This window comes from Pleurodeles waltl, chromosome 8 (assembly GCF_031143425.1).
Source record: "Pleurodeles waltl isolate 20211129_DDA chromosome 8, aPleWal1.hap1.20221129, whole genome shotgun sequence".
Taxonomy (NCBI): Eukaryota; Metazoa; Chordata; class Amphibia; order Caudata; family Salamandridae; genus Pleurodeles; species Pleurodeles waltl.
In genome coordinates, this window is record NC_090447.1 from 162,990,071 (window position 1) to 163,008,449 (window position 18,379).

At 38.9% G+C, this 18,379-nt stretch overlaps 1 protein-coding gene across 2 annotated transcripts in view; it reads right to left on the minus strand.

Annotated features, from left to right (window-relative positions):
* The window catches only part of NOX4 (NADPH oxidase 4), a 759,149-nt gene that overhangs the window by 56,833 nt on the left and 683,937 nt on the right, over nt 1-18,379 (minus strand). For both annotated transcript variants that reach the window (XM_069204008.1, XM_069204009.1), the window contains one exon: nt 7,899-7,967. In XM_069204008.1, coding sequence (XP_069060109.1) covers nt 7,899-7,967 — 69 coding nt within the window. The remainder of the gene's footprint in view (nt 1-7,898; nt 7,968-18,379) is intronic.

An 18,379-nucleotide genomic window follows, 5' to 3' on the forward strand; every position in this document is an offset into this window, starting at 1 on the left:
TTTGTGCCTTTTCGGATCAGCATTCTTCGCTCTCCATGGATTTGAATATGACTGATACTTGAAACTTTTTGTCAATTTTTTTCAAATAGCTAGCCTACTTTACGAATTTCTTTATTGGTGCATTGCTCCTACAAGTCATCTTACATATGCATGTGTGATGCTGAAACCTTACTTATGTATTTTTATCTTCTTTTATATGTCAGTGTCTTTCATTCTTCGCTTTGTTTCATTCATTTAGAGCTACTTTTTATGACCGTTGAATGTCATTATCTTTCTTTTATCAATATGGCTAACGTTGATAGAATTACAATTGCTTCTTTTAATGTTAAAGGTTTAAGGCACCCTGTAAAACATGTGATTTTCTAGATTATCAAGTTAGACATAAAGCAGATATTTGTCTACTCCAAGAGACCTATAAATGATACCATTTTAACATATATTATTAAGAAATTGGTGGGTAATGTTATTTCTTCCTCTGCGGTTTACAAAAAAAATGGACATGCTAACCTGTTTGCTGAAAAACTTCATCTCGAACTACTAAATACATATTTTTATGCTGATGGTCGTTATCTTATAGTCAAAATTTAAATTGAAAATACTGTTTTACATTTAATTAATGTTTATGGTCCAACAAAAGATGAGCCCAATTTTGGTCCCTCTTCACATCAGAAGTACTCAATTTAGGTAATGCTCCACTTAATAGTGGAGGAAATTTTAATCTAATATGTGATCCCCTGTTAGACAGAACATCTTTAACTAAATATCATCCTCCTACAGCTTTTTTTTATTCTCAAATCATTTTTAAACTTACTAAACTAGTAGATATCTGGTGCCTATATAACCCTACAGAAAAAAACTTTACCTTTTTTTAGAATACTCATCTTTCCTACTCTCAAGTTAATTATTTATTATCCCGTCAAATAATTAATTCAGCCTTTGACCCTATTATTCATATTATTGATATTTTTGATCATGCGCTCATTTCCTTTGTTTTGCAACTTGACTCCACTAAATAGTCTCAACTTAGATGGTGTATGAATGTGGATATTGCCTTAAATGACAATGATAAATCAAAATGTTTATCTGCTATACCTGACTAGTGTACTTTTAATCAAGAAGGTTCTATCTCAGTTATAAATCATTGGGACACATTCAAACCTTACACCAGAAGTGCAACCATATCTAGTATGGCTCATGAAAATAAGTTATTCAATTCTAAACATAAAGAATTAGACAAGGAAATTGCTGAGTATGAACATCTTTTTTATCTCTTCCAATGATATATCTTATAAATTACAGTTACAAAAAGTACATAATTAATTAAACTCCCTCTTAAGTAAAAGGGCTGGTATTCAAATTTCTAATAACAAAGCTCCATTTTGTTTCTGTGCTAACAGATTGCAAAGGCTTTTAGCAAATTACCTTGGTATAAAACATGATAAAAATCAAATGAATATAATTCATGGTTCTAATGGGAACATTGCTGTAACACACAAAGACATTGTTAATCTTTTTTTGGATTATTACTCAATTTTATATAGCAATACTACTTCCACAAATACCTTTAGCATTGATACATTTTTAGAATTTTGTGGTTTACCTAAAATTTCTTCATCAATTAGAGATAAACTAGATTTAATGATCTCTCTTGAAGAGACTAAGTCAGTTATTAAATCCCTTAAATCACATAAATCCTCTGGACCAGATGGTATCCCAGCTGAATTTAATAAGGAATGTTCTCCCCTGTTTCTACCACATCTACGTATAATATTTCCTCACTTTAGTATTACTGGACCTACCTCTGGATCTTTCACTGAAGCATTATCGTTCTCCCAAAACCCAATAAGGATCTTACTAAAGTATCAAACTATCGTCCTATGTCTTTATTCAATCAAGGTTGTAAATTTTATGCCAATATTTTAGCAACCAGAGTATCCTATATTTTGGATAATGTTCTTCATGTTGATCAATCCAGATTTATGAAGTTTAGACACTCTGTGAACAACACTAAATTATTATTCGATATGATCGAAGCTAGTCTGTTCTTTTCTCTTCCATCCTGAGTCCTGGCACTTGATGCTGAAAAAGGCCCTTTAGCTTTATTTATTTTGTACCTTTTTGGTATTTAATTTTGCCAGTTCATTTATTTGCATGGTATCAGCATTATATTTAGGTCCTTCTGCCAGAAATGTATTATTGGCAACAGTTCGATAAATTTTAACCATAATAGAGGCATCAGACAAGAATGTCCCTTATCCCCATTTCTTTTTCTTCTGGCCATTGAACCCCTACTCACTGTTATCACGAATACTATTGAAACTGAAGGGTTTTGTATCAAAGATCTTGCTATTAAAACCTCAGCATATGCTGATGATGTGTTGGTCTATATTTGTAAGCCCAAATCTTCTAATCCTCCTCTGTTAAATCGAATTCAAAATTACTCTCAGGTGTCAGACTACAGTTTAAACACTAATAAACAGGAATTCTTCCTATAAATGTCCACTGTACCCCAGATATGCTTCCTAACAAAGATATTATACGACAAAACACAAAACTTAAATATCTAGGTATTCTATTTTCTCACTCTTTTCAACAACCACTTAAGTTGAATTATGATGACATTATTAAACATATTAAAGATACATTTCTTTTATGGTCCTCTTTACATTTATCTTGGTGGGGGAGAATTGATTACATAAAAATGGTCATTGCTCCTAAAATATAGTATCTTCTTTTTATAATTCCCGCTCAACTTCCTCTTAAGTTCTATAAAACTGTAGATAAACTCATATCTAATTTATTTGTAATAACAAAACTCCTTGTATCAGTTATAAAAAATTTAAAGTCACTACGATTAATGGTGGTTTTGGTTTGCCTGATTTCCTTAAATATCACAAAGCATTCATTTTAAAACAAAGCTCTTTCTGGTTCACTCATATAGATTCTGATAAATCACCTTCGTGACTTTGTATAGAACAAAGACTGGTACCACCCTTTCCTTTACTAGCACTGCTAAATATATCTAACTTTTTCCTTAAATCATCGGCTATTCTTAAATCTGCTAAACTAATTATGCAAGACTTAGATTCGTTTTTTCAATCCCTAGTGTCACTTACTTCAAATATGTCACTATGGTAAAACCTATTAATCAAACTTGTTTGAATAGCAACGCTTTGGCAATCTTGGATGATGGCTGGTCTTATTTACTTATAACATATTTATCATCATAACACTTTTTTATCTTTTGAGTAATGGCAACAAAAAATCCATTTACCTCCTTCTGAAAGTTCCAAATATTAACTTTTGCATAATCCTATCCTTGATTCATTCCCTAATAATCTACCGCAAAGTGACTCCTCAGATCTACAAATTTATATTCAAACAATAGCTGCATCTCTACAAGCTGTTCAAAATTTTATAAAAATTTGACAATTTTGAAGGTGATAATATTATCTCTTTTTCGACATTTTGAAATAAAGAGCTAAACACCTCTCAGTCTCAGGATGTATGGAAGAAAATTTGGTTGAGTAATATTTCTGGCTGGCTTCCTGTTACTTTGTACCAAACCAACTAATTTATACAATTTGTTTATGGACTCCTTAAAGGTTGTTCAATGCAGAGCTTTTAAATTCTCCAAATTGATAGCTTAGCAATATGAATTCAGGCTTTCTTAGACATATGTTATATGAATGCAATATCGTCTATAAATTTTGGAAAGAAGTATAGGATATTATTACAAAGGTATGTAAAATTTCAGCTAATCCTTCTTATGATATATTGATTTGTAAACCTATCTCACTTTCAATGAAAATGTCTGATCTCAATCACAAATGACTATACTTTCTTATATCTGCTGCCTTAAAATAATTACTACTAACTGGAAAAATGCTTCAGCACTATCAATCCCCCCTTGGTGGTCATTAATAATTTTTATTAGGTGTGGAGCAAGTTTAACTCTTTTGGGTGTTATTCCTAATTTATCTAAATATCACTTATTTTAGAAACAATTGATGATTATATAACATTGTATTTATAAATAGTTTTCATCATTGGTGGTATAACTCACTCTAGTTAAGAGATTTGAAATATTACCTAAGTAGCTCTTCTCTAGTCATTATATACATTGAAGTTTATTTTCTCATTTGTATTTATTGTAGCCCATAGCAATGTTTAAATTTCTTGGTATTTCTAACAAATAATTAACGTTTTCCAATTTCAATATGTAGCTTTTCAGTGCTCTTCTTTGTATTATCTCTCTGTATATCATACGATTCAATAAAATCTTTTCAAAATAAAAAAAGAAAACAGCTGTTTGGGCCTTGTTAACATTCATTTTCTACATGCCCCACTTTTAAATACCATGCACCCTATCTTGTTCGCTACAATAGATAGGGATGACTTATTAATATTTAAAAGGAAGTTAGGTTATTTTACCAGGTCACACAGCGAGGTTACACTGCAGCAGTCAGGCTACAAAGGTAAGTGTGAATCCATGCTTAACTTGTCACATTAGTTTATGGCACAGTGAGTGCTGTAGTTCACAAGTGACATCTATCTTTCCGTGCCATGGGTGCAGTTTCTACACCATACACTGTAGCCTTATAGGACAGGTAAATACTTTAATCAGGCATGAATGAATTTCTGCATATTTTAGGGGTCATGGCACAAACAATGGACAGCAGTGCCCTAACTGTACAGAGCTTAAACACATGCAATAAAATTCAGCCAAATATTTGGGTGGTCACTCAAAAGGGTCCTTTGTTTTCAGTCATCAGTGACATCATTTAACATGGGTTAGGTATGTATGTAGAACAGCATTTACCCTAGGAGATATCTTGCTCCTAAGACCTATCAAGTGATCCAAATAGCCCTCACTAGAGCATCAAGTTAAGATGTTAAGATTTTTTAAAAGAAGGAAATAGCCAAGTTTTCAAAGCGTTCCTAAAATTGTGTTGATTGTGTCAAACAACCTGCAGAAGGTGTACATGCAGCACTTTCCATTTGGTTGCTAACAGGTTATGAGTTATATGTAAGGTCCTAAGTAGTACCTCAAAGGATGCTAGGTATAATTAGGTTATCTAACTATAACTGGTGATTTTCAGTGACTTTTAGATTTTGATTTGTAAGATAACTGCACTTTAATTGTGTTTTTTCTGTTAATGTCTGGGTTTTTAAAGCATTTGTTAAGGTCCTATTACAAAAGAAAATCATAACTTCACTTAAACCCAGAGGGTTTATGTGATCCTGTAGCTGTTGTGTTTACCACATAACTATGGATTAATGACATACACCACTCAATTGCCACATATTTAGCATAACTTAAAAATAATTCTGCCAGATAAGGTGCCGCATTATTTATCTTTTTGCCACATAAATTAGATAATCTTGCTACATAATTTAATCCACCATGCCACACAACCTAAGTAGCAATGGCAATGATAAAGCAATGCAGAGTGTTTTGGGGGCTGCCAATAGGTTGATGAAATCCATATTCCACGGGGAACCATTAAAATGTTTCCATATTCCAGGGTTCTCCAAGCAATATGGGTTTTTGTACTCCTGGTAACATTTCTAAATAGTTGCCTCAGAAGTGTTCACATTTAATCCACTTCTACATAAAAAAACAAAGAAACAGTCAAATAGAAGAACTAGACAAAAGAGATATAAAGATGCCCACCGGATGGTCTAATAGGGTTTTATTTTCATATTAAGGAGGATCTAATGCAATATTCATTATCACTAATGAAGTAATTCATCAGAGAAATGTAAGACTTAGTAACCAATTAAATGCTGGTATAACAAGCAATGATCAAACACACGTTTGATCGCTGTTTTAGAGCGGCGTGTACATAAAACCATAAGAAAAAACAATATAAAATGTAAGTACGTGATTGGTATTCTGCAGTTCTATAGACCAGCAAGCATGAACATCATTTAGGGGTTGCCAGGGGTCGCAGCTGCGACCCCTGGCACTGTCTTTGGGACCCCTACTTTCAGAGGTGGCAAAATCAGGGCCAGGAGCACAATGGCAGTGCGTCCTTAGGGACGTCGGGGGAGGCTCCTTTCTCGTTGTTTTCTCTCATTTTTTTTACAACACTAAAAGTTAAGAAAATGTTTAATTATTCTCTTTTAGTGTAATACAAATACAATTAGCTGGACTATGGCCCTCACTGGCAGCTAAGGTAAGTAACAATTGCTTTTAAATTCGTGTTGTGTGTGTGCTTGAAGGCGAGTGTGTGCGTGAGAGAGAGTGTGTGTGTGTGTGTGTAAGTGTGAATGTGTGTATTTGTAAGCGTGTGTGTGTGTGTGTGAATGAAACTGAAGGTCAAACAGTGTATGATGTCACTTCCGCTGGTGAACTGACGTCAGTGAGGCTTGCACTTAAAAACAAATGACAATAAAAACTGCGTATTTCAGTGGCAGGAGACTTTTGAAAATTACCTCCAGTTAATCACATTTAAACGATAACCTCTTCGTGGAAAAAACATAAATCATATCTTGAAATCTCTGGTGGATTAAAACTATGCTGCGCAGTGATTCCTACCAGCAGATCAATAAACAAGGCGCAATTTATTTCCCAATGCCTTAGATATACATTTTTTAACTCCATTAGCATTTAGATGTTGCGCAGTATATGTTTTTTTTACTTTTACCGACATTTCCTGTACATTTCTACCCACACCATATCATTCACCGCTATTTGGCTGTTTCTGATTGGTGGCTTTTTGTTGCCATGCATGTGCGTGCCAGTCAGATGTCCCGGTTAAAGACCGTTAATCCGGAAACCTTTGAATGTTCCATTCTTATATTCAGAGCCAGTTGTAGCTAGCTGCACCTCCGCAAATAGTCACAAAAAGGCGTTAGATTACAACAAATCCCCTCTGAGATAGCCCTATCGCTATGGTAAAAGAGCGCCCAAGTGGTTCTGCCTTTCCTTACAGTGGAGTCGAGTCAACCACGGGTGGCTGTAATTTGAGAAACGCAGCAGACTCTAACGCTCTTTGGGCCAGATGTAGGAAACAGTTTGCATGTCGCAGACAGCGAATTTCGCTGTTTGCGACATGCAAACTGAACTTTGCAATGCACCTAAAAAGTTTTGCGATTCGGTAACCTGGTTACCGAATCGCAAAACGGGTTTGCGAGTCGCAATTAGGAAGGAGAGTCCCCTTCCTAATTGCGAGTCGCAGTGCAATACCAGACTGCTTTGTGACCGTGAACGCGGTCGCAAAGCAATCGCAGTTTGCACCCATTTGAAATTGGTGGTAACCCATTTGCAAAAGGGAAGGGGTCCCCAGGGGACCCCTTCCCCTTTGTGAATGGAACTGCAATTTTTTTTTCAGAGTAGGCAGTGGTCCTGCTCTGAAAAATTGAAAAATTGAAAAATTTCAACCAAAACGTTTCATTTTTCATTTTTGTAATGCATCTCGTTTTCCTTTAAGGAAAACGGGCTGCATTACAAAAAAAAAAAAAAAACCCTGCTTTATTAAAAAGCAGCCACAGACATGGTGGTCTGCTGTCCGCAGCAGGCCACCATCCATGTGAATGCCGCCACTCGCAAGGGGGTCGCAAATTGCGACCCACCTCATTACTATTAATGAGGTGGGCCTTTGCGACCCCCTTGCGAGTCGCAGATGGTGTCAGGGACACCATCCTACATTCCAATTTGCAACTTGCAATTTGCAAGTCGCAAATTGGAATCTACCTATATCTGGCCCTTAGTGTGTTTTAGGCCTGTCTGCACGAGGCTAATCCACCTGTGCAAGTAACAGCTCAAACCGTGCCACAGGAGGGGTGCGGGCCGCTTTTCCTCGCAAGCATCTCTTTAGCCGTCATCTGCCTCCATTACATACAGGAGGTTCCCAAGACACTGAATTTATCAATGGTGGTTGTACTCCTACCTGCATTCCATCTGCTTGACTCAGGTACAGCTGGATATTCAAGTAGTCAGGTCGGTTTTCCTGCCAGAGCTGGAGTGGGCATGTTAAAGAGAGCTTGAATTAATGAATGAATGAACCATCTGCAAGCTTTGGTATTCAGTCATGTACCTAAAAGGCAGATTTTTCAGGCTTCTAGCACACATTAGCATCATAGACATCTATACATAAAGCTCACGATAAACGGATATGCATGCCATATCGTGCTCGGAATGTTAAACATGGAAATATTTATCACTAGTTCATATTTTCTGCTCAATTTTTTTATCATTAGAACAAACAAGATGAAAATGCGTAGACATATGAGTGCAATGATGCTACTAACACAAGACATATTAAAGTTGTCATTGCATAAGACATTAAAAATAATGAAACAGCAGAACACAGAATCTAATGAGAATGTTTTGCAGAGAGAGTGTTTAGAATTGATTAATACTGAAAGCAGTAATACACTTCCATAGGAGTTCAGAAGCAACATGTTCTCGAAGTTATATGCAGAGCACATAGCAGGCTCCAGGCAGCACAAACTGTGGCTAGTTTAATACAGTATTTAAGTAGTGTGTAACTTTACCTGGGGAATCTGACTGTGCTAAACTGATCATACAGAGACTGGCGCACTCTTGTGAATCGCGAACTGCTTTTCACATTTTCGTTCTATGGCCCTGATCTCTGCATTTTCCGGTTTAAAATGTCAATGCGCTAATTTCATCAATGTGTTGGGTTTCCTCCACTCTCCCTGATTCGCTTCGTTCAAGTTAATAGGTTGCAGTCGAGCAAGGGAATACCTGATTAGCGAAACAAGGAACAATGCCCTTTAAAAATTGATATCCAAACTAGGAACAGTATGTAATTAAATCAAGGGTTATATATATATATATGATCAACAATCTATTCGTTCGGAGCAAAAGCCGGTATAAACTTTGTTTTGAAAAAGAAAAAAAAAACTCACTTTGTTTTGATTTCAAAAATGCAAAGTGCTGCATACAAACCGGCCAACTGGGCCAAATATATATATTTATTTATGTAATATATATATATATATATAACATATATATATCACAAAATATGATGACATTGATATTAGACTCAATACGAAAACGTGACATGTCTGCAGAAAAAGTTACTCAGTACATTCATTTCGCACTCATAAACCAGCCAGGCAATCTAGGATCTCGAACGCATGCCCTGTCGCACGTGTTCTGTTTCTAACACCTTCCCGTATCTGCTTCGCAAATGCGAGATGCCAAGAGTTTTTTTTTAACCCTGTCAGGAATATCACTGATCACACACGCCATAAAAAACTTAACACACACTCCGTGTATAAAATAACCACAAAGGCCACAGAAGCCCTACAAGTCTTTATTTATTATCGGTTTTCTAATATGGGAAACACATCCAGGGGTATCAGAGCTCTTTTGGAAGATGGTGGACATCAAAGAAATAAAAAAAATACAAAGGTACATTGCAGACAGAAGACCACAGATACAGAATCTCTTAATGTGAAAACAATGTGAAAAGCTAGATCATCCTAGTAGGATGGTAAGGGGGCAATGAGTACCAGGATGCCATGTTGTGGGTAGTTGTAGAGGGCACAACTCTTCCGTGAGAGTATCCTGGCTCTGATAAGGGGAGCTGCGCTGGCTGTGTCGGAGGGGTAGATAAAGAGCCACGCCTTCATGAATTCAAGGATTGAGGAGGTGGTTTTGATGTGTAGGAGGTCGTTCCATGGCGCACAATCAATTTACAGGGAACAACTGGATACAAATGTAGATAAGATGAGGCTTGGCGTGGAGTGAGCTAGGGAGCGCCTGCCTCAGTGGGAGGAATAGGGGTTGGACGATTCAGTTCAAAGTTGACATAGGGTCTGATGTTGATGTGGGGCTGGGGGAGTCTAAGGAATCGCTACCCTTTCCAAAATGGGTGGGGGGGGGGGTTCAGAGTAGGAAATGGGTTTCGAAAAGAAATTATTTTCAGTTTTATTTTTATTGAAATGCTGGTGGCAATTGTTCTGTTCCCCAGGTGAATACAATTTCAGAGTCCAGAGGCAAGCTCTGAAAATAATTGTTTGCTCGTTTTTGACTCCCTCATCTTAGGAGTTTCAATGAGACGTCTTTCAGTATTTCTTTATTATCTTCGCCCCCCTCAAAGGGGTGATTCTTTGAAAGATAGGTGGATGTGCCGCAGGTGCTGCTCCGTGAACAACTCTGAATAGTTTTTCTGGTTGATTCATAGCTTGGTCTAATGCTTTTTTGATTAACTGTGTTCTTGCTTCAAAGATTTTTTGTTTGTAGGTTCTTCTTGCAGACCCTGGTGTGAACAGTGCTTATTGATACGTTTTTCAAGAATCTTCTTTTGGTGTTTCAAAAGGTTCTCCTTTCATCATTCCAATTCTTTAAGAAACATGTGACCGAAGCTTTGATTTTTTTTCATTTTCGGAATTTAAGGTGTCAGGGCATCTGCGATCACTGTCATCGATTCAGCATAGTGATTTATCAGACCCTTAAAATCCAAAGTGGTGTGCCTTGAAATTCATGCAAAAATGCCATTGCAATCCATTGTTTCTCTAGGTTTCTAATCATTTCATCCATATTTTTGGCCTTCTGGTTTCACCATTGGGAATGGTTCTTGACAAGTTAGCTGAGAAAGGGATGAGTGAGTGAGCTGACAAGTCAACTAGCAGGATGGAGGATTTTTGCTATGAGGTCCAATATGGCTCCCTTGATGTGAGTGGTGCTAAGCGAAAGTGTTTGAGATGATTAATATCAAGTTAAATAGATAAGGGAGACATAGTGGGGTCCTTAAGGTCACCCTTATGCCAATTAAAGTACCTGGGAAGGATGTTATTGCTGTAATTGATCTAATTGTCAGTGAAGAGTTCTAATACCTCTTCTGCAAAGATTGAGTTGTTGTGTCTTTAGTGGCAGAGGCAGCTCATCACAATCAGACTGGGGGTCTAATGTTCTTAACTCTAATGAGAGTTCTCTTTGTGCTAATTTTGCACTTCAAAGAGTCTTTGATGATGGCCATTACCACTCTATAGTTCTATTTGATCTGTCTAGACAGATTTTGGGACTAAAAGAGCTGAGATTAGTTAAGAGATTTCCATATTCTAGGTTTTAGTAAGGAGAATTACGTCTATGTTGCCGTCCATGATTAAATCTGCAATTTCGAGGGCGTGTTTTACCATTAATCTACAGTTGTGTAGGAGGCAGTTCAGTAAAGGGTGGTGCAGGAGATGGTTGGGAATGTTGGTTATTTAATTACTCATAAATTGTTGTGTCTTATTCTTTTTGTGAGGGCGGGCTGTTTTCTCATTCTGTACTTGACGGTGGGCTCTGGGGCTCCTTAGTGGGTTTCAATTAGTGTTTTAACTTTCTTTTGGCTATAGTGAGAAAGTGGTTCTTCACTGTCACTTGTGGATAGAGAACAGAAAGTTCTCCTTCATGTGATTCCTTGTTACAGCAGAGAATTTTCATTATGGTTTCTTCTGAGCAGAGTCTTGATTGTCTGTCTGGCAAGTTATTATTGAGCTTGTTGGTAACATTGCCGAGTTCAGAGAGTATGATCTTTAGTTTCCTATATAGAGGTTCTATTATTGGTGTGAGGATGTTCTTTTTAGAATTAATGGTGTTCCAAATGTTGGTGGATATTTCCCATAATCAGATGAGAAGAGTAGTCTATGAGGAGTGGGGCATTTGGGACATTGCTGAGAGAGTTAGTGTGCATCAAGTTTGTGGGAGGCACAGTATGTACGTTTATAGGAGAATTGAGTGTGTCTTTGATGGGGGATGAGGGTTGTAAGAGATCCAAGGGAATTGAGATTGGAATGAGTAGTATATGTTGTGTGTGAGGGGTGGTCAATGTGAGGTTCAAGTGAGCGTCAATGGATTTTAATTGGTTTTCTAAGATGAGGTATGTGATCAGAGTAGTGGGTGCTAGCATGTGTGTGTGTGTGCTAATGTGAGAAGTCCTGTAGTGGAGTCAAAGAGATACACATGAAGATAAGGGGATGCTTACTTGTTTTTCAAGAAGAATCCCAACAAGACGTGAGGGTGCACCCATATTAAAGGGAGAGAATGGGAGGTGAAGTATGAAAGGAAACCTTTTTGTGGGAGTCTGAGGATTTCAGTTGATGAGTTTCCAATATGGAAGGGCAGTGGGATAGAGAGAAAGAACTCAATAAATGAGGACTATTAGGTACTGTGTGCATGAAGAATTTAAACAGCAAGTCTATGACAGTGAGGGGAGTTTGCGAAAGTTATGTTCACTACTGCTAAATTTTTGTTGGTTTCAAGAAGCATTTTGAGGGGAAAGTTAAGGAGTTGCAGGTTGTCTTGCAAAGCTTGTATCATGACGTTGTTGGAGATAGAAATGTCAGTTCTCATTTAAGTTGGGATGTGAAAGAAGCTGTGAGTTTCTTTACAAAGGGAAATTTGGTGAGTGCTCAGATCTGGGGAAATTGATAAAAAGAGAGCACATATCAAATGGGAGTCATATTTTGAGGAGTTCTTGGTGGAGAACTTGGAGGAGTTCAATGATAACTGGAATTCTAAGTAAAGAAATATACTGTCTGTTTTGAAGATATGCAGCTATGGCTGCTAAACGTAAATTAATAGATTTGTTTTTTGTAAATGTAGCAAATAACATACAATGTCCTGTAGTGTTGGCTTGAGGGGTTCAATGTTTTGTGTTTAACAATAGCAAACAAAAATTTCCATTTTGCTGCATAACATTGTCTAGTTGTGGGTTTGCATGTTTGTTCAAGAATATCCATACGTTTCTGTGTTAATTGTAAATAACCAAATTCTATGACCTCAGGAGTCATATCGCTAGGTTGTGGGATCTGTGATTCGGATATCTTATTTGACCCTGTCTTTGTGTCAGAAGGTCTGGTTTGTTGGGAAGCTTTTGATGTGAAACAACTGAGAGTTTATATATAGAGGTTCTATTATTGGTGTGAGGATGTTCTTTTTAGAATTAATGGTGTTCCAAATGTTGGTGGATATTTCCCATAATCAGATGAGAAGAGTAGTCTATGAGGAGTGGGGCATTTGAGACATTGCTGAGAGAGTTAGTGTGCATCAAGTTTGTGGGAGGCACAGTATGTACGTTTATAGGAGAATTGAGTGTGTCTTTGATGGGGGATGAGGGTTGTAAGAGATCCAAGGGAATTGAGATTGGAATGAGTAGTATATGTTGTGTGTGAGGGGTGGTCAATGTGAGGTTCAAGTGAGCGTCAATGGATTTTAATTGGTTTTCTAAGATGAGGTATGTGATCAGAGTAGTGGGTGCTAGCGTGTGTGTGTGTGTGCTAATGTGAGAAGTCCTGTAGTGGAGTCAAAGAGATACACATGAAGATCAGGGGATGCTTACTGTTTTTTCAAGAAGAATCCCAACAAGAAGTGAGGGTGCACCCATATTAAAGGGAGAGAATGGGAGGTGAAGTATGAAAGGAAACCTTTTTGTGGGAGCCTGAGGATTTCAGTTGATGAGTTTCCAATATGGAAGGGCAGTGGGATAGAGAGAAAGAACTCAATAAATGAGGACTATTAGGTACTGTGTGCATGAAGAATTTAAACAGCAAGTCTATGACAGTGAGGGGAGTTTGCGAAAGTTATGTTCACTACTGCTAGATTTTTTTTTGGTTTCAAGAAGCATTTTGAGGGGAAAGTTAAGGAGTTGCAGGTTGTCTTGCAAAGCTTGTATCATGACGTTGTTGGAGATAGAAATGTCAGTTCTCATTTAAGTTGGGATGTGAAAGAAGCTGTGAGTTTCTTTACAAAGGGAAATTTGGTGAGTGCTCAGATCTGGGGAAATTGATAAAAAGAGAGCACATATCAAATGGGAGTCATATTTTGAGGAGTTCTTGGTGGAGAACTTGGAGGAGTTCAATGATAACTGGAATTCTAAGTAAAGAAATATACTGTCTGTTTTGAAGATATGCAGCTATGGCTGCTAAACGTAAATTAATAGATTTGGTTTTTGTAAATGTAGCAAATAACATACAATGTCCTGTAGTGTTGGCTTGAGGGGTTCAATGTTTTGTGTTTAACAATAGCAAACAAAAATTTCCATTTTGCTGCATAACATTGTCTAGTTGTGGGTTTGCATGTTTGTTCAAGAATATCCATACATTTCTGTGTTAATTGTAAATAACCAAATTCTATGACCTCAGGAGTCATATCGCTAGGTTGTGGGATCTGTGATTCGGATATCTTATTTGACCCTGTCTTTGTGTCAGAAGGTCTGGTTTGTTGGGAAGCTTTTGATGTGAAACAACTGAGAGTTCTAAAAGTGTGGTGAACCATGGTTGACTTGCCCATGTAGGGGCCACCAGGATCATGTTGAGGGAAGATTGTTTGAGCTTCCAGACCATAAAGGGCATGAGTGGGAGAAGGGGAAAAGCATAAGCAAATATCCCTGACCAACTCATCCATAGAGCATTCCCTTTGGATTGAGGGTGTGGGTGCCTGGAGGCAAAGTTTTGGAATTTTTTGTTTTGGTATGTGGCGAATATGTCTATTTGAGGCATTCCCCACTTTTGGAAGAACTTGTGGGTGGAGTTCCCACTTGTGAACATGTTGCTGTATCCTGCTGAGCAGGTCTGCAAAGTGATTGTCTGTCCCTGGGAGATACTGTGCCACTATGATGAATTTCCCATTTGCATATTGTTTGTGCAAGATGAGGCAGTTGATGAGATTGTGTTACCCCCAGTTTTTGAAGATAGTACATGGCATGTCTGTACGTACCAACACTACCTTGGGTTCCAATTGTGGAAGGAACGCTTTCATTGCTAGGAATACTGCTTGCAGTTCCAGGTAATTGATGCGGAAAGACCATTGAGTGTTTCCCATAACCCCTGAACTGTGAGGTTGAGGAGATGAGCCCCCCAACTGTTGTTTGAGGTGTCTGTTGTGAAACTGATCGGAGGTACAGGGTCAAAAAAGGGCCACCCTTTCATAAGGTTTGTGATGTTCCACCAATTCAGAAAGTGATAAGTATGGCGGTCCAACAACACTGTGCCCGAGACCACCGACAAGAAACAAATTGTTTAAGAGGGCGCATATGAAGTCTGGCATGAGGTACGATGGCAATACAAGATGCCATCATCCCTAGCAGTTATTACTGCGTATTCTTGGTTCTCTGTTAATGTAGCAATCATTGTTTGAAAAGCCTGAACTCAGGCTGAGCTGGGAAACGCTGGTCCTACTTATGTGTTGAGTGTAGCTGCTAGATAGGGCTGTATATGGAGAGGGTGCAGAGAACACTTGAGGTAATTTATGGTTAACCCCAGAGAGTGTAGGTGACGAAATGTGATTTGTGTGTGGCTTTGACACTGTGTGAATGAATTGGCTTTGATGAGCCAATCGTCGAAATAAGGAAACAGATGAATTTGTTGTCTTCTGAGATGTGCTGCGACTACCACAAGACATTTTGTGAATACTCAGGGAGCGGTTGTGACTTCAAATGCTAATACTTTGAATTGGTAATTGTTGGACCTGGCCTTTTTACAGGGTCATACCCAAAATGTTTGCCTCCTTCCTCCTATTTTTTTCTGACCTGTTGTTGTTGGCTTTTGAACTCTGGGCACTTTACCACTGCTAACCAGTGCTAAAGTGCATATGCTCTCTGTGTAAATTGTACTGTTAATTGGTTTATCCATGATTGGCTATTTGATTTACTTGTAAGACCCTCGTAGAGTGCACTATATGTGCCTAGGGCCTGTAGATTAAATGCTACTAGTGGGCCTGCAGCACTGGTTGTGCCACCCACTTAAGTAGCCCCTTAACCTTGTCTCAGGCCTGCCATTGCAAGGCTTTTGTGTGCAGTTTCACTGCCACTTCGACTTGGCATTTAAAAGTACTTGCCAAGCCTAAAACTCACCTTTTTCTACATATAAGTCACTCCTAATGTGTGCCCTAGGTAACCCCTACAGCAGGGTGCTGTGTGGGTAAAAGGCAGGACATGTAACTGTGCAGTTTATATGTCCTGGTAGTGTAAAACTCCTAAATTCGTTTTTACACTACTGTGAGGCCTGCTCCCGTCATAGGCTAACATTGGGGCTGCCCTCATACATTGTTGAAGTGGTAGCTGCTGATCTGAAAGGAGTAGGAAGGCCATATTTAGTATGGCCAGAATGGTAATACAAAATCCTGCTGACTGGTGAAGTTGGATTTAATATTACTATTCTATAAATGCCACTTTTAGAAAGTGAGCATTTCTTTGCACTTAAATCTTTCTATGCCTTACAATCCACGTCTGGCTAGGTTTAGTTGACAGCTCCTTGTGCATTCACTCAGACACACCCCAAACACAGGGTACTCAGCCTCACTTGCATACATCTGCATTTTGAATGGGTCTTCCTGGGCTGGGAGGGTGGAGGGCCTGCTGTCACACAAAGGACTGCTACACCCCTTACTGGGACCCTGGCAGACAAGATTGAACTGAAAGGGGACCTGGTGCACTTCTAGGCCACTCTTTAAAGTCTCCCCCACTTCAAAGGCACATTTTAGTATAAAACAGGGCCTCTGCCCTACCACCTCAGACACTTGCTGGAGAAGAAACCTGAACCAGAACCTGCATCCTGCCAAGAAGAACTGCCTGGCTGCCCAAAGGACTCACCTGACTGCTTTCTACAGATGACTGCTGCCTTGCTGTTGCCCTGCTGCCTTGCTGAACTCTTGCCTTGCTGCAGAAGTGCTCTCCAAGGGCTTGGATAGAGCTTGCCTCCTGTTCCCTGAAGTCTCAGGACCAAAAAGAGTTCTTTCTTTCAACTGGACTCCTTGTACGGCGAAAAATTAAACGCACAGCTTGCTCCGCAGTGAAAAATTCACCGCACGCCGACCGGGGACAATGCCGCTCAACTTCGCAAAGAAAAGATCGACGCGGCGCCTGCGGTGCGACCGGAACTTTGACGCACAGCCCGTCTGAACAACGCCGCCCGACTTCCAGAGAGGAAATCGACGCGGCGCCTGCCGTGAGGGAGAAAATTCCACGCACAGCCCACCGTAACGATGTGCAGACGGACAACAAGCCCAGGATTCCACGCACAGACCCCGGGGCGTCTAAAAACCCCACGACCCACAGTGGAGACTGTCCGCGTGCCGTAAATCGACACAACGCCTTCCCCGCGTGAAAAATAACAACGCAAGTCCGTGTGTGAAGGGGCGAAACCGACACACACACACCATTTTCCACGCATCTCCTCCTCTGCAGCCCTCTTTGGAGATTTTTCACTCCAAACCAGGTACTTTGTGCTTGAAAGAGACTTTGTTTGCTTTTTAAAGACTTAAGACACTTCATATCACTTTTCAGTGATACCGCTACAATTTCTTATTGCATCTTTTATCATTTTGACCTGCAAATATCCAGATAAATATTATATATTTTTCTAAACACTGTGTGGTGTATTTTGGTGGTGGTACATTGTGTTATTGTATGATTTATTGCACAAATACTTTACACATTGCCTTCTAAGTTAAGCCTGACTGCTCAGTGCCAAGCTACCAGAGAGTGGGCACAGGATAATTTGGATTGTGTGTGACTTACCCTGACTAGAGTGAGGGTCCTTGCTTGGACAGGGGGTAACCTGACTGCCAACCAAAGACCCCATTTCTAACAGTAATGTTTTTCTGCAACTATAAATCTTATATATTGTGGTGTGCTGGATGAATGGGAATGTGGAAGTAAGCATCTTTTAGGTCTAAAACTGTCATGAAGTTGCTTTGTTGTAGAAGGGGAATAACATCCTGAAGAGTGACCATATGGAAGTGTTCTGATGTAGAGGTTTAGATGTAGAGGTTTAAAGGTCTGAGATCTAATATTGGTCTGAGAGATCTGTCTTTTTGGATATCAGAAAATACAAGGAGTAGACTTCTGTTCCCTGGTATTGTAATGGTACTGGTTCTATAGCCCCTTTGAGAAGAAGATAATGTATATCCTCTTTGAGAAGAGTGAGATGATCTTGTGAGAGTTTGTGAGTCTGAGGGGGTATATTTGGTGGAGTGGAAGTGAGCTCCAGACAGTAACCATTTTGGATAATTTGAAGTACCCCTTGATCTGTGGTAGATTGAGTCCATTGCGGGTAAAAATGTTGTAACCTTCCCTCTACAGGAGTGGTGTGAGTTGGTAAGTTTTAGTGAAGTCATTGCTTAGTGGTGAATGAGGAGTCTGTGGATGTGGATGGCTTTGTTCTTCCCTTATTACTGTTGCCTCTATAGGAACTTCTAAAATAACCTCTAGTGAATTGAGAGGTGGGCTTTGTTTGAGTAGAAGACTGTTCCTGAAATGATGACAAAAAGCCCCTTGAAAATCCTGTGCAACGAAAAGTACCCCTGTGTGTGCTGGCTTGGAGTGCTCCCATTGCTTTCGCAGTTTGATTGTCTTTATTTAATTTTTCGATTTTTCTATCCACTTGTGACCCAAATAAATGCTCTTTATCAAAG